Source organism: Lissotriton helveticus, chromosome 2_1 (assembly GCF_964261635.1).
Source record: "Lissotriton helveticus chromosome 2_1, aLisHel1.1, whole genome shotgun sequence".
NCBI classification, from domain to species: domain Eukaryota; kingdom Metazoa; phylum Chordata; class Amphibia; order Caudata; family Salamandridae; genus Lissotriton; species Lissotriton helveticus.
Window position 1 is genome coordinate 736,621,953 of NC_136059.1, and position 16,133 is coordinate 736,638,085.

Sequence of the window (16,133 nt, forward strand, 5' to 3'; positions counted from 1 at the left end):
AGGGGACAACTGCTAAAATTTTCCACAGGATCCGACAGTAGTAGTGACCACTTCCCAAACAGAATTTTAATACAACCAAAAACTGTTTCATTACATACAAATGTTAGAAGCCTGCTAACACAAGAATCTTTAAAAATGGATAAAGTGAATGGGTTCGCAGTAAAGTGGGCCAAAATTGATCCCGACGTAGTAACAGAGAAAGTTCTTAAAAAAGCTTACCTCTCTGTAAATGATTGTTTAAACCCCAGGTCATCGCCCCAAACAGTGTTGGATAGTTTCAGCAGGATTCTGAGAACAATAAAAGAGGAATTAACTCGCACAAACCAACGCAAACCATCGGCCGAGGGCTGGTTTAACCCTGGGTGTCGGAAAGCACTCTCAAACCTCAAGGCAGCCCTCCGGATAACCCCGAGGAACTTCTCCTAAATAGCCAAACTAAGAAAACTCTACAAGGACGAAAGGGTAAAACGCAGCAAAGAAATTAAGGCGAACTTGTGGCTACAACTCCATGATAGCTGTCGATCAAGGGACAGCGGTCACTTCTGGCGAGTTGTAAAATCTCCCTTCCTGTCAGACACGTCGTCAGTTCAACATCTTGATGTTGCAGTGACAGCAGAAGAATGGGTCGCCCACTTTTCAAGAATCTTTGGTGGATCTCAAACAAACCTTACAGAGGGGGTCTCTATCCCAGACCCCACATCGGCCCCAAAGATCTTCCCATTAAACATCTGCTTTGAGCATGGCGAGGTGGTCAGAGCCTTAAAGGCGTCAAAATCAGGTAAGGCCCCCGGTCCAGACGGGGTGCCGGTGGACATTTTTACTCATAACATTGAGTTCTGGTCTCCACTTCTCACCCAGGTCCTGGCCGCGGTAACATCATCAGGTCTTATTGAATCATGGTCTTCATCTATTCTCCTCCCCATCTTCAAAAAGGGCGACCGGAACGATCCGGTTTGTTATAGACCCATCTCCCTCCTGGACTCCCTTGGCAAGGTAGCAGGACGACTCTTACTGGTACGTCTTCAGGAGTGGGCAGCATCTAACAACATCACGACTGACCTCCAGTATGGGTTCCAGGCGGGTCTTGGGACTGTGGAGCAGGCCCTGAATCTCGCTCTTTTGATCGGAAAATACGTGAGCGCCAAGAAGGGTCATCTATTCGTCGTATACGTCGACCTCAGTGCAGCGTTCGACTGTGTACAGCATTCTAAACTCTGGGCCTTGCTTGGGGAAATGGGCGTTGATCCCGCTCTTATTGCATTCCTGCGCAAACTATATTCGAACGCAACGGCGAGAGTAAGATACGGGATCAATGGAGAACTCTCCCCCCATTTTCAAATCACAAAAGGGGTTAGGCAGGGTTGTGTACTGGCTCCCTTCCTGTTTAACTTGTACACCAACGGCTTGGAGGCAGCCTTGCTAGAAGGGAGCCAGGACCTCCCACAAATCAACCACCGTCCCATACCAACACTATTATACGCGGACGATTCTGTCATCTTCGCTAGGACGCTGACTCAACTTCAAGTACAGCTCAACAAGTACTGCTCCTATATGGATTCCCTGGGCCTTAAGGTTAACATAAAAAAGACATTTGTAATGCACCTAGGACCAAAAATAAAGAGCCCTATATCCATTTTTGTTGACAAGACCAAGCTTGAACGAACCCGTGTCTATCCCTACTTGGACATCTTGGTGGACGATTCTTTGAGCTGGCGGCAGACTGTGGCAAGCAAAAAACTGCTTTTCCAGAGAACTACTTCAGCCCTAGTTTCTTTTTCAAGGAAACTGGGGAAACCAGCTCCCCCAGAACTACTCACAATTTACTACGCTAAATGCCACAGTGTGGCAACGTATGGTGCAGGGGTTTGGGGCTATGGTCCAATAAACCCACTGCAATCAGTTGAAAATGGGTTTGTCAAATATTTGTTGCCCCTACCAACCAGTGCCCCAACTTACGCCTCACTAGCAGAACTAGGTATGGACTTTATTACGGATACCATTCGTTGCCAACCCATGCTTCTGTGGCACCGTATATGGTCCAAAGAGGAGTTCCACTTAACGCGTTCATTAATCCTGGATTGCACCGCCCTCGACAACTGGGAAAAAATACCCTGGCTAGTATACATTAGGAACTTTAGTCGGGACATGGACCGTAGTAATTTTTTCCAGGACCCTCCCAGCATGGGTGACATCTCGAGGAAGGAACTCAAAAAGCTGTGTCTGAGCCATCTGAGAGCTCTCCGATGCTCGGTAGAACTGTCGAAACCCACAAACTCTCAAATTATTGCCGTTTAGACCCATCTGGGCATTCAACCATACCTGACCTTTTATTTGAACAATTATGAAAAGTACCTTCTTACAAGGTTTCGTTTTAATTTCTTTTTCAGGCTTGTCACCTTTCCTAATGTTCAAGACTGGTCTCTCACAATCACTCCTTGTCCCTGTGATGACCTTTCACCTCAATCAACAATACACATTTTATTTTTCTGCAAATGTTATTCTTTTCCCAGAAAGGTTTGGATTTTGCCCCTACTCAGATTAATAGGCCTTAGATCCTGTCGCCCTGCATATCTATCTCTGCAATCTCTGGAGTCAAGTTTTATCGCGAAGTTCATAGCGAACTTTTTAAAAGCCTGTATTAAATATCGACGCAATCATGAGTAATCAATATTTTCAGTTAGTGTTCTCAAAATTATGTGTTTCTTTCTCTCTCCTTATCCTGTACATAATATGATTGATTTGCTCTGAAAAACGTCTTTTACTAAATGTATAATTTTAAATGCTTTTGTACTTTTTATGGTTGCAAAAACAAATGGCAATCGAATAAAAGTTTATGAAACGAAATGAAACGAATTTTGTTCCAGTTTCAGAAATACATAGTTGTCTTTCATACCTATTTTTCCATGTATATATTTTCCCATATAAATTGCTATATACCCGGTACATAATAAAAAACCATTGCAAGACACTGCTCAGTTATTGGCTCTGGGTTCGTAGGGTTCTCGGGGAACCTACAAGTCCTATATATCCCCACAACCAGAAAGGTCCAGCGGATGTAATGGTATCTTGCTTTCAAACAGCTGTCATGATTAGAAGTTACAGGTGAAAACGTTGACACAAATGGCTGTTTTTTTCAACTAATTTTCAATATTTCCTATATTCTACTGTTAATTTGTACAAAGAAACCTTGAAGGATCTACACAAATGACCCCTTGCTGAATTCAGGATTTTGACTACTTTTCTAAAATGTATAGCTTTCCAGGATCCATTTTTACTTTTAAACCCATTTCTACCACTAACTGGAAGGAGGTTAAAAGCACCTAAAATAGCATCAATAGGTTATGTCCCAGAAAAATGCCAAAACTGGGTAAAAACATATGGGTTTTCTGACAAAAGTCTGCTTTTCCCTGAAAGCTGAGAAACTGGTGATTTCAGCACCACAGCCATATTGTTGATAACATTTGCAGGGAAAAAAACGATGCTTTCATCTGTAGCCCTTTTTCCCCCCAAAAACAACATTTAACTATATTTTGGCACATTTCTGGGTCCCCTCCAGGGGAATCCACAAACCCTCATTACCTTTAGAATCCCCATGATGTTGGAAGAAAAGCACCCAAATTTGGCGTGAATACCTTATGTGGTCAAAAAGTTACAGAGGCCTAAACACGTACTACCCCCAAATAGCCAAGAAAAGGCTTAGCACCGGAGGGGGGAGGGTTAGGGAAGCATAGCAGCGAAGGGGTTAAGAAACTGATATCAGCATGCAATATCTGCTCCATCACTTCAGAGGCTGTAAGAAGTCTCAGCAGAGCCATATGGCGCCAACTACCGGCATGCGGGACACATTGGTTAAAAAATCTCTGGATGACTTTTGTATTCGGGGAGTATTTTAAAGGTGAGAAATCTGTAGGTAAATCCACCAAGAACAGCATTACTGAAGGTAAGTAACTTGTTCTTTAAGGAATTTACGTTCCCCGTGAAATTTGTCTAATTCCCTAATCTCCTTTTTTATATGTTATTTTATCCTGCAAGTCCATTGCAGAATTAAAATTCCCGTCGTATCTATGGCAGGTTACTCAAAGAATGGGTTAAAGAATTAACATAAATAAGTCATGTCATCAGTCCTTAATACAGAATGTTTTGTGGTCACCTTCTTATATTTTGTGATCGCACTGTCTGTTTCACTCACCTTAATCTGAACATCAGAGGTAAACAGTATGATGATTTTCAAATGGTTTTTACCTGATTTTGATTGGAGGTTTTCATGGCCTCAGCGATATTAGTAAGAAACATAGCATTTCTCTGGGAGTAGCTGTGTCTCCTATAATAACAGATTCTAGGTCCCACTCTTTAAGCCATCATTCTTAATTTCTGCAACTATATGACCCATTTACATCCACATGGTTAATTAAGTTCTAGTCATAATTCAAATGTTGTCTTTTCCTTCCAGGGACTGCTGGCTCTCGAGGGAGAACTGACCCCCATACTTGTCCAGATGGTGAAAAGTGCTAATATGAATGGTCTACTTGACAGTGTCAATGACTCACTGAGCAACTGTCAACATCGTGTGAAAGCTCGTCTTCATGAAATTCTTCAGCGGGACAGAGATTTCACACCTGAGGACTATGAAAAGGTGAGGGGAGTAAACCCATATTACACATTTCAGAAATAATATAGCTGTACACGTTTTGCACATTAATTCATATTAGCCATTTATGATATACTTTACGGATTATTCAATACTTGAAGACGTCTGATTGCACTGGTAATTTTTAATGGTAGTTTGCAGACCCCCCCCCCCCCCATTAAAACCATGCTTTACATGGCATCCGAGTATCTGTAAAATATTACTTATTCTTTCTTCTTGTATTCGAAGGTCAGCACTTTACAAACTTAAACATAAATACACATTGTGTTTCCCCGTCTCTTACTGTATAGCATACACAGATTTTGCATGCCTCCTATTATAGTGATATACGTTTCTACAGAATTAAATTTCGGCACCACAGTATATACTTGGCACTCTGTGTTATTGTCTACTGGTCCTTGACTCTGGAAAGGATTCCATGTGATTATTTTGACTTCTGTAATTACTGACATTATTCCTGTGAGATGCTGTACAGAATAATTGTGTTTGGGATCCTTTGCTTATTATTTTTTGTTACTAATAGCTGATGATAATTTTCGGTTTTATCCATTTTTTTTTTACTTTGCTTGTAGGTGGCAAAGATGAACCATCTACTCTGTTGTGCAATTTTAGGTCTCGCCTGCAGACAGTTTTTATGGTCTGGCCTATCCGCAGCTGTCCCAAGACAAGAATTTGAACATCACTAGAGAGGGCTTTGGCTCCGCCCACATGTTGGGAGCCTGAAGTAAATTTTTTTTGATTCAGCAGAAGTTGTTCGCTTCTACAAACGAGCATTTGCAATGCAATAGGTCTCGCATTTGAAAGACTTTGAGTTATTGGCATTGTAAATTACACTGCCTTTTATTTATGTTTTGAACATCTGCAAATGGCGCGTAAACACGCACATTGTACTTATAGTCCTTGTTTGCAAGAAGCAAGGCTGGCAGTAAAAAAGTCACATTTGCTGCAAGCCTTTCTTTTTATAAGCAAGTACGATAATTACAAAGTACGTGTTTACGCATCCTTTGCAGGTTTTTAAAAACATAAATAAAAGGCATTGTTATTTACAATGGCAATAGATCAAACACTCACAAATGTGAGACCTATTGCATTGCAAATACTTGTTGTTGGAAGTACTGAAGGGATTTTGGGTGTAACTAAACTATGTAGTCTGCTTCCCCCTGAGCTTCTACCCTGCTGCCTTCAGGTCAGATTAGTATTAACAATGACGGTGAACTAAATAGAGGTACGTTCATAAAAGCACCAAAACAAACTCAATGTGCAGGTTTGGGTACAGCCAAATAACACGGGGAACTTAGCACATTTCGAATTGTCAACAAAAGAGGTGTAAAGAGGGAAAAAGACAATTAAAGGGAAAGAAACACAATGGCAGATGAAAAAAGCATTTGCAATGCAAAAGGTCTCGCATTTGTCAAAGTTAGCTATTATCGTAGTAAATGACAATGTTTTTTAAGTGTGTTTTTGTTTGCAGTGGAGTGATTATTTAAAGAAAAAGTGTGTTCCAAAGCCATGCGTGCACCTTGGAGTTGTCGGACAAATAGGTTTTTGCATTTAAAATGGGGTACAGGAGGGAAAACTACATGTACCAGAATGCAACAGGGAACTAGAATCTACACCGTAACATAAAATATGTGGTTTCTGTTTCATGTTGTGTGAGTGTACAACAGGTAACTGTGCACGAACATACACGCTGTGCACATACAGAGAAATCGTAGTGTAGAAACATAGCACACATTGAGTGTGCAAACAGCATACAGAGATCACCCTGTTCACCTACTTTGAGCATAGATGCATTATGCCCACGGATAACGCAAGGTACAAGACATAATGCTTGTGACATGCACCCTGAGCAGACGGCACATAAACACTCACACAGGAGACTACATGTACAGCATTCACAAAAGGGGCGCACGCACACAGTACATATGAGGTATGCTTAACAGATGACGGAGTGAACGCACACAAAAACACGCAGAATGCATTCCATTAGAGTAATCACAACAGCTGCATGAGAGCTCTCGATGACCAACGGAGGAACTTACTTGTTTGAGCCATGCAAATTACTGTCTCCGTTGTGGCATGGAGTTCGGCGAGCCGCGCAGAAGAAATTAAATGCACGGTCACCGTTGAAGTGTGGCATGCAGCAGAGCCGCCTGCTATAACAGCCTGGCCATGGCAAGTTAGCGTGGAGAGGGCTGGAAAGCCTGTGCCAGCAAGCGACCTCCTCAAGGTGTTGTGATTAGTGCATGGGTGGGGTGAGTGTGGGGGAGCGAGGGGGGGTCAGATGGGGACAAATGGGTGGACTGTGACATGGAACAGGACTCGGGATAAGTAAGTGAAGGACTAAGATAGAGTTTGGTGAGGTGCGCGATTGTTGAAGCAGAAGTGCAGCGTGACGCACAGTTTTAAAAATACATAATATAAAGCGCGGCGTGCCACGCTGTTTCTAAAAAAACAATATTAGGTTGTGTGCAGAATCAGAACAGATGAATGAGTGCTATTAAAGATTAGTGGAGGCACTTACTTTGTTAAGCCATGCTAATTATTGTCTCCGTGATGGCATGGAGTTGGGTGAGCTGCACAGAAGAAAAGAAAGTCGCATCCGCTATTATTGAAGCTGAAGCACACCGCAATGTTTAAAATAAGCTCAATATAAAGCGCGGCGTTCCGCGCTGTTTAAAAAAACATAAGATGAAGCGTGCCGTGCTACCCTGCTTACATTAATTTTTTAGGCACAGGGAAATTAAGTGATTTGCCCAGAATCACAGGATGATGAGCCGACACAGAGTTGCTACAGTCAGCAGCTCTGGCCGTAACACCACATCCTCTCACCCTCTTCCAGGCTGCGCTCATAAAGACCCCATGAAAAAAAACAGCACCGCCTCTCCCCTACCTCCTCCACCGCCGAGGAACGCGCAGGAGTGAATGCAAAAAAAACCAAAAACCCGGAAACGCGATAATGAATCCCGCCCCTCCCGGACTGGTCATCTGACTCATGGTTGCCATGGCGATATTTTAGAAAATACGATTGCGACACCGTAAGTCATGTCACCCAGTCCTCAAGAGGCGGGATCACAGCCGGAAAAATTATCCGAACACGGGCTTTGTCCAGTGGCAGGCCTCCGTTTGGCGAGGCCGGCCAATGGAAGAAGGGGCGTGGGTTCATGCCCCTTCTTGCTAACAAGAACTCTTGCCTGCGACAGCGCATGCGCTGCAACGCATGCTTCAACCTAAAAAGTGCTTGCCTTCCACACAGCTGTGATCATTTTGTTTATTTTTCCAGTTTCCTAAGCTCAAACTTTTCAGGGGCACACACATCACATTGGAATGATATTAAAGTGTCTTAGATAACTAGATAATTAATTTTGTTTTTTTTCTGGTAGAGATGAGAGGAGCACAGGCATTTGTTAACCTACATGGACTCTTAGGGCTGTCTTGAGAGTGCAACTGTCACCTGACATTTTAACCCGCACCAGTGTATTCTGCAGTTCTTTGCTTTCACACAAATGCATATGTATTCTCATGGTATTTACTTATAATGCTTCACATTACCATACAACATTCCTTTTAAGCCAGACCTATTAGCACTGCCTATGCTTGTTAACTTTTTAACTGTCTGTTGTCGCCCTATTGTGTTAACTACAAGTACATAGAATGGGCTTTCGTCAGCCCATTGCTCATCATTTCTTGGATTTCTTGCCAATCTGATTCACTTGCTTCTTATTTGATGGCTTTATTCCTCCGCTTATGTTATTCCCTCTCCTGGAAGCTCCACATACCATCCCTTTGCTGGCATGACTTGTATCCTTCCATGGCTGACATCAGGTAACTGTTTTTTTCTTTTTGTTTAAGCACAAGCACACCTTGGGATTTCATGTGCTATTCAGCTGTCTATCCCATGTGCTACTCCCCCTTCACAAGTCTGCCCCTCCTTGTGACATGGGCAACCTTTTTTCCTTATCCATTTTTCCTTTCGCTTTTAGCATTTAAGGTAAGCAGGGGTGTTTGCTATATCCCTCACAGCACCGATATACAAAGCTAGACTGTGCAGTGAATAATGGTGATGGGTGAATGAGTAGCACATGTGTTGCTCTAGTTTTGTTGCTCCGTTTTGTGGCCTGCGGTGGGGAGACTTGGGGGGAGGTAGGATCTAGGGGATTGGGTGCCTTTCATGTTTTCTGCTTACTGTTAGTTATTTTAGTTGTTTTTACCTTTTCAGCACAGGTATGTCATTTTCATGTTTTTTGGTAATGTAATTGAGCTCTTAATGGTCCCCATCAGTATAGTCCGATGTTGCAAGCTTTTCACACTGTGAATCTCTTTGTTTATGCATGAAATCAAGGTACTCTCCCTTAATGTTAAAGATATTTATCATCCTACCAAGAGACATACAATTCTGGAATAGAGACCTTTCTGGGCAAGAAATAAAGGGTTAATGTAAACTTGTTACAAGAAACAAGAATTGGCGGACGTCAGGCCCTCGGTTTAGGCAAAAGGGTGGGTAGATGAAGTATTGTACTTCGAGGCTATCGCCAGCACCCGGCTCAAGTTCAGTCCCTTAGTGACTGAAATCGCCCACCGGATTAAGACCAAATGTGTGAAGGTGAGCCCGACAAGACCAAAATCATGAACTTCAGGAAGAGCATTTCCACCTGGTGCCCAACAGATTGATGACTGACGCTCACCCACACCACCCACGTCAAGAACCTCGGGATGGTCATCCACAGTAAACTCAACATGACCACACTTAGAAATCTCGGTCTCTGCTCCATTGCTATTGGAACGGCAAAAAGGAATATCTCAACTGGGAGTAAAGTCATCCTTAAAACGAGTAGGGGTGTTTATGAAAAGCTGTACACACTAGACCGGATATGCAACTAAGCCAATATTAATGCATAGTTTCAGAATCTCCAGCTTATAGCAACACAAAAAGTTGATGGATGGAATGCTTCACATTGTCAAGCATTCACCCCCCAGTCACAGGTCTGGGTTAAATATTGTTTTGTTCACCACGCCACTCCAGTTTGGACCTAGCCTCATGCAAATCAGACATGGCCCTGCTCCCCATGGGAACAGTCCAGCCCGAACTGCCAGGCCAGGTCCTCACTGGATCGGAAAGCAAGCATCCTGGGACTGGTTTCAGGGTATCACCCCTCATCAGCCAGGCTAGCTTGAATCTAGTGGCTAAGCGAGCACAGGACCCACATCTGGGCATACCCTTCCCACTAAGGGCGATTTATAGCAACTTAAGAAGTTGATGGACAGAATGCTGAACATTGTCAAACATTCACCCCCAGTCACAGATCTGGGTTAAATCCATTGTTGTTTTGCTCGCAATGCCACCCCAGTTTGGATCCAGCCACATGCAAATCAGTCTTGACTCCCCATTGGAACAGTCCAGCCTGAACTGCCAGACCAGGTCCTCTCTGGACCTGAAAACAAGCATCATGGGACCGATTTCTAGGTATCACTCCTCCAGCTTTCCCAGTTTTCTGATTCACAAAATTGCCCTCCAATAAGATCCTCTCACTTTAGGAAATCTCTAACGTCACTGTTACACTTTCATTGGTAAAGTCTCTGGGCAAAGATAGCTTGTAACCTCTTCTACAAGACATTTATATTAACAGTGTCTCTCCTCCTGATTGACATATTCTCTTATTTTTCCATAGTAGGTGATGCTTATTTTGCCTGTACAGAGGCTTCTAAAAATGTATTATGTATAGAATCATCATCCAGTTACTGTCAGATATTGCTAATTCATTAACAGTTCAAGATATCAACAACGGTCTTTGTTAACAAGTTAATTCAGATTTTAGAGTCTTGAGTGGTAATACCAGACTCTTGGCGCATGGAGGTGACCAACCTACCAAAAGTAGCTGTTCAACAACACCTAGACGGTGACAACGTTGATGGCTGAAATTTCCATTCTGGTCGCCTTTTCACCATTAAAAGTAACAGCACATCTACCAAGTATTATATTTGAGGTGGGTGCTTGTTATTTACTAGCATTGGATCTTTCAGATATTCACTTGCCTGAATCATTCTTCATCATCGGACTGGAAATCCATGGTAACTTTGCATAGCATGAATCATAAATAAAATGGACGTAGGCCTCAACAGCAGTCTTGTCTAATAGTGCATCCATCTCATTTGAAACAACTGAAATTTCAGTCGATGCGAGGGACTTGCTGAGCTCTCCTACTCCACCTAGACTCCACCATAACTAATATTTCTTCCACATTTTCTGTGTGAGGAGTCTCTGAGAAGAGCTCTGCTCAAACCTCTCTGTGACCATAGCCTAATAGTTTTCCCGGTCTTCTCTGGGTTTGACTCTTCCCTATTTGGTGCTTTCTGTGTAGTGTGAGTTGTTTTTATAGAATGTTTGGGAAATAACTCGACTTACTGCGCAATAGGGATCCTTTCCTGTCATTATGACTGATGAGAAGAGATTCCTTTATATCCTGTTCTGTGTATGAACGGACACAAATCTACACGGATGATTCACATGAATAGTGTATTAATTGGCCTTATTCAGCACACAATGCTTCATGCTGTGGCAATTATAAAACGTTTCCCTCCAAGACTAAAGGATAGGGAGAGGAAATCAGCACAGCATCTGCTGGAAAATAAGAATATTCCCCCTTACAAAGGTGATGCCTCTCATTTGGCGATGATTCCATGTAAAGTACTACAGCAGGCACCTCCAGAAAGGTGGCCCAAAAAGGAAACTGGAGTTTGCAGAACTAGACCTATTACCTGAAGAGTCTGCAGAAAATCAACGTGGGCAAAATAATTGTTCAGAAATCCAGCTACCTTTAAACCCTGACACAATTGCCGTAATCACTGTAGCCCATATTCTCATTAATGCAGAAGAAGAAACCATTGTTGACAACCATTTAGTTCACAACATCACCACTAATTCCTGTTATGAAGGCCTTGTCAAAAGGCAATGAAGAGTCCATGCCTACAAGAAAATCCTCATCAGCAATGGAATCTTAAAGCCCAGGACCCAAGTCTCATTGACTGCGAGACTTCCTTCACCACTGATGGTTAAACTAGCATTGAGGCCTAAAACCTCGACTTCGACACCGTAGATGACTGAAATCTCCATTCCAGTACCCTTTTCACCATTAAAAGTGATAGCACATCTACCAAGTTTTGTATTGCATTCAGAATTTAAGGCTGGTGCCAGTTACCAGGAGAACTACTCAGATATGGCATATAGCCTTGCACAATTTTATTTTTAAACATTTTATTTGGAAGTTTATCATATGGGGAAAAAATATACATAACTGCAACAGTGTACATTAAATGATCTTTGACAATCATCATATTCCATAGCAACAGTATATAATTTACAAAGAACCAACCATATTGAGGAACTCCTGTCAAACAGTGCCACCAGCTTCACTTTGAAGATTTTATGAACAGATGTCTCATCCATCCATCCCTCTAGACATCCCTCCTGACATTCATCATTTCTGACCAATCATGTAAACCTTCAGCATGTTTGTCTGTTCTAACCATTTTCATAATAATTTCCTCAGCAGCAGCCCATTCCCAGTCATCCTTCTCACAGGACGCTATTTTAGGGGGTTTCGGAATAATCCAGAGAGTTTGTGCAATTAGATGTGTTATGAGGAGGAGACTTTTGAGGAAGAGGACGAATCCCAAGATTATGAATGTCAGCCACTAACCTTTGCAATTTCCGGCTGATTTCCCGGCTTCCACTGCTGGCAAAATTGGTAGAGAAACACATGAATACACAGCTTAGTGCCTTCCTTCAGGAAAATTACATTTTAGATCCCACTCAGTATGGCTTTAGGGAAGGAAACAGCACAGAGTCTGCCCTTATTAAATCCACTGAAGAAATAAGGGAAGCCCTGGATCAGGGAGGCAATGCAGCAATAATTATGCTGGATCTCTCTGCAGCCTTCGATACAGTCCATCAGGACAAGAGGTTTCAGGACTGTATGAAATCAGTCAAGATGTGGATGGCACAGAATTGCTTGAAATTAAACTCAAGCAAAAGTGAGGTCATCATCTTCGAAATAATGCCAACTTCTGGGCCCCGGATGGTGGCCGAAAAAATTAGGAACCCTTCCAAAACCTACCAGGAAAGCAAAAAATCTCGGATTTATAGTTGATGATAAGCTCTCTTTTGGGGATCAGGTAAATGCTGTTGCATCATCCACCTTCTAGTCCCTTAGAATGATTAGGAAATAATGCCTTTTTGCCGGAGGACAGCCAACGCATAGTAATAACTTCTCTCATTCTATCCAGGTTGGATTATTGCAACAACATCTACCTGAACATTCAAAAGAGACACCTAAACAAACTCCAACTCTTACAAAATGCGGTAGCAAGGCTGCTTACTGTCATGGCAACATTTTTATCAGTCACCAAAAAAATTAAAATGCTTCATTGGCTGCCAATCAGAAAACGTTGCGCGATTCAAATCCCTATGCATCACCTTCAAAGCCCTTCAAGGAATGGGACCAGAACATCTTAATCATTGATTTCAATGGTATGTTCCTAAAAGAACACTTCTCTCCCTAAGAGCAAAGATGGTGACAGTACCCCCTTTTAAGAAAGTCAACTGAGGAGGGAGAAGTTTTGTCATCTGTACCGCAAGGGCCTGGAATGAACTCCCCATACACATTAGAGCCGCCTCTGCTCTAATGACGTTGAGGAGGGCACTAAAAACGTGGCTTTTTAGCATGTAGGGTCCCCATGTCATCCTGTGTTACGATAGTAGAAGCTTGAGCCAGGACACCCTAGGGTAACCGTTGCACTTTATAATTTTAAATAACATAGCATATGTTACAAATACCAAGAAAGATTTTTAGAATCATTTAAGCTCATTTTAAGTACCATAGACTTTAATCCACCTCTAATGAAAAGTCAGTAGATGGCAATTACCTCGGAACTGTATTAACCGCATGCGTGCGGGCGGATTTCCGCCCGTACGCTGAGTTTTTCAAAAGCGCACTTTACGTGACGAGCTGGGCTCGCCATGAGCGTGCGAGGAGGCTACCTCATGACGAGCCCAGCTCGTCATCAGCGTCGAAGGGGTTAAATGGGCGATTTAATTATTTTCCCAATCATGTTTATTTTTAATCTCTGACGGTTAAGTACCTAGTGTTGTATGAAAGTTAGGTTATGTACCATTATTTTTATATTCATTATTTTGCACTATGCCTGTTATTTCTTGCTTATCCTAGCACCACTTGCAAGGTCAGGTGCAAAAAGCAGATCCACAGGTTGCCTTAGACAGACTTTAGCTAACCTTCTTTAAGGACTCTGGAATTGTGAAAGCTCTGGTAAAGCATTGCAATTTCGTTGCCCACCTCCTGACACTTTCATTGGCACACCAATTTCCCCACCCATGAACAGCATTTGTAAAAGGGATTCAGTCACTCCATCTGGCCAAAATAGTAGGTGTAAGTGTAGGTAACTTGCCTTTAATGCATGGTCACCCTGGATTTTTCTTCTTTTTACATGTTTCTGCTTGTGTAGATGTGCATGTCTGTATGTATACTTTTGAGACTGTATAGGTGTGGTTGTTCTGTGTGGTGTCAAGTGACTATCTGACCCCTACCATTATGTGTAACTCAAGGCATCTGAATACCCCTTAAACATACAGAGAGCATCACCGGCATTATGGTGTTATTGATTAACATACTTGGCAAATAGCGGACATCCGTTGCATGATTGTGACCACCTAAAATAATGCTGAATTAGAAGCATTGTTGGTAAATATTGGCATGTCATTTGCATTCCTCTGAAATAAAGCTGGGCATCCTTGATATAGTGAAGGCCTCCATATCATTATGGAACCCATCACTGGCATCATGCTGACACTGGTGTAATGGGATCATTTCTTGCATATTTTGACAATCTTTAGCAATTGCTCATTTTCACATTGAAATAATATCTGTTTCTGCCAACAAATCCTGGAAAAGTGTTTCTTTTTTTCATGTTTTTTTGTCCATTAAAATGTTAATGTTGGCTAAAATCTCAACTTTCACCATTCTTTGTGTAATATTGTATGAAAACGCTGCTAAGCATGCGTTAGATTAAAATATAACTTTTTCAGTTTTTTTAATGCTTGCTTTGTAGTTTGCCTTTGAATTATACATTTGTCTATGTCTATGTAGGGGTATTTGTAGAGCGCACTCTTACTCCCAAAAGTGTCCTGGTGCTAAAGGCTGAAAGGAGAGCAGCGTGGAGGAAAAGAATATTGGCAAGAATAGAGCCAGGTTTTTAGTTTCTTTTGAAACAGAGGAGTCGATTCAATGTTTCTTGAGTGAAAGTGCATTTTGTTTCAGAGGACAGGACTAAGTTAAGAGAGAGCCTTGTCCCCTGCCCTCGACTTTCTAACTTGGGGGTGTTTGATAGCAGCAGGTCAGAAGAACGGAGAGTTCTACGTGGGGTATTGAATACGATTTTCCGTTTGAGATACTCTGGCCCGGTCCCTTACAGGGCTTTCTGGGTAACGAGTAAGGTCTTGAAGATTACTCTTTTCCTTACTGGGAGCCAATGAAGGCTCCTCAGAAGGTGGGACACATGCGCATTCCGGGGAAGCTCAAAGATGCTACGGGCACTGCATTCTGAACAAGCTGAAGTCTGTCCAGCAAATAGCTAGGCATGCCAAGATAGAGACCATTCCCATAGTCCAACCGGGATTTAATCAGGGCTTGAGTAACCTGTTGTCTGGCGCCCTGGATAGAAAAAATAAAGATTTTCGCAAGAGACATAGCCGGAAAAAATAGGTGCTCACCGCCGCATTGACTTGGGCACATAAACGCAGCTGGTTGTCTATTAAGAACCCCTGATTTGTCACCGCTGAGTTGTTGTTCACCATGGGGGCTGCGTCAGCTGGCCAAAAGACTTGCAGCGGTGTCTTGGCACCCTTGCCAAAGAAGAGAAACTCTGTCTTCCCTGCATTACATTTCAGCTGATTCGCAGCCATCCACCCAAAACCGCCGAAAGGCAGGCACTGATAGACAACCCAGGATATGGCTTGTTGTTCTTCCATGTAAACAACAGCTGCATGTCATCGGCATACATCACAATTTTAGCCCACAGTGAGTCTGCCAGCGTGGCAAGGGGTGAGAGGTTGTTGTTAAACAGGGTCGGTCTCAAAGCCGAACCTTGCGGGAGCCCAATCTTCAATTAGCGCGTGGCGCCAGAGTAAGGATGGCAACAGACCTCTTGCCCCCTCCCCTCAAGGAAGGATGCCATCCATTTCCAGGCCTGATCCCTGATGCCAATCATGTGCAGCCGAGACAGAAGGATATGGTGTGAGAACGTGTCGAAAGCGGACGATAGTTCTAACAAGACCAACAGTACTCTCTCACCTGCCTCCAGGCTCAGCCGAATGGAGTTGGCTACCTCCAAAAGGGCAGTTTCCATACTATGATAAGGTCGAAAACCAGACTGGCTAGGATGAAGTAGGCAGTACATTTCAAGAAAGGAGTAT

The 16,133-nt window shown here is 42.7% G+C and overlaps 1 protein-coding gene across 5 annotated transcripts in view; it reads left to right on the forward strand.

Moving 5' to 3' along the window:
• The window catches only part of PPIP5K2 (diphosphoinositol pentakisphosphate kinase 2), a 1,596,028-nt gene that overhangs the window by 745,792 nt on the left and 834,103 nt on the right, over positions 1-16,133 (forward strand). For all 5 annotated transcript variants that reach the window (XM_078675453.1, XM_078675448.1, XM_078675449.1 and 2 more), the window contains exon 17: positions 4,451-4,633. In XM_078675453.1, the coding sequence (XP_078531579.1) occupies positions 4,451-4,633 (183 nt within the window). The remainder of the gene's footprint in view (positions 1-4,450; positions 4,634-16,133) is intronic.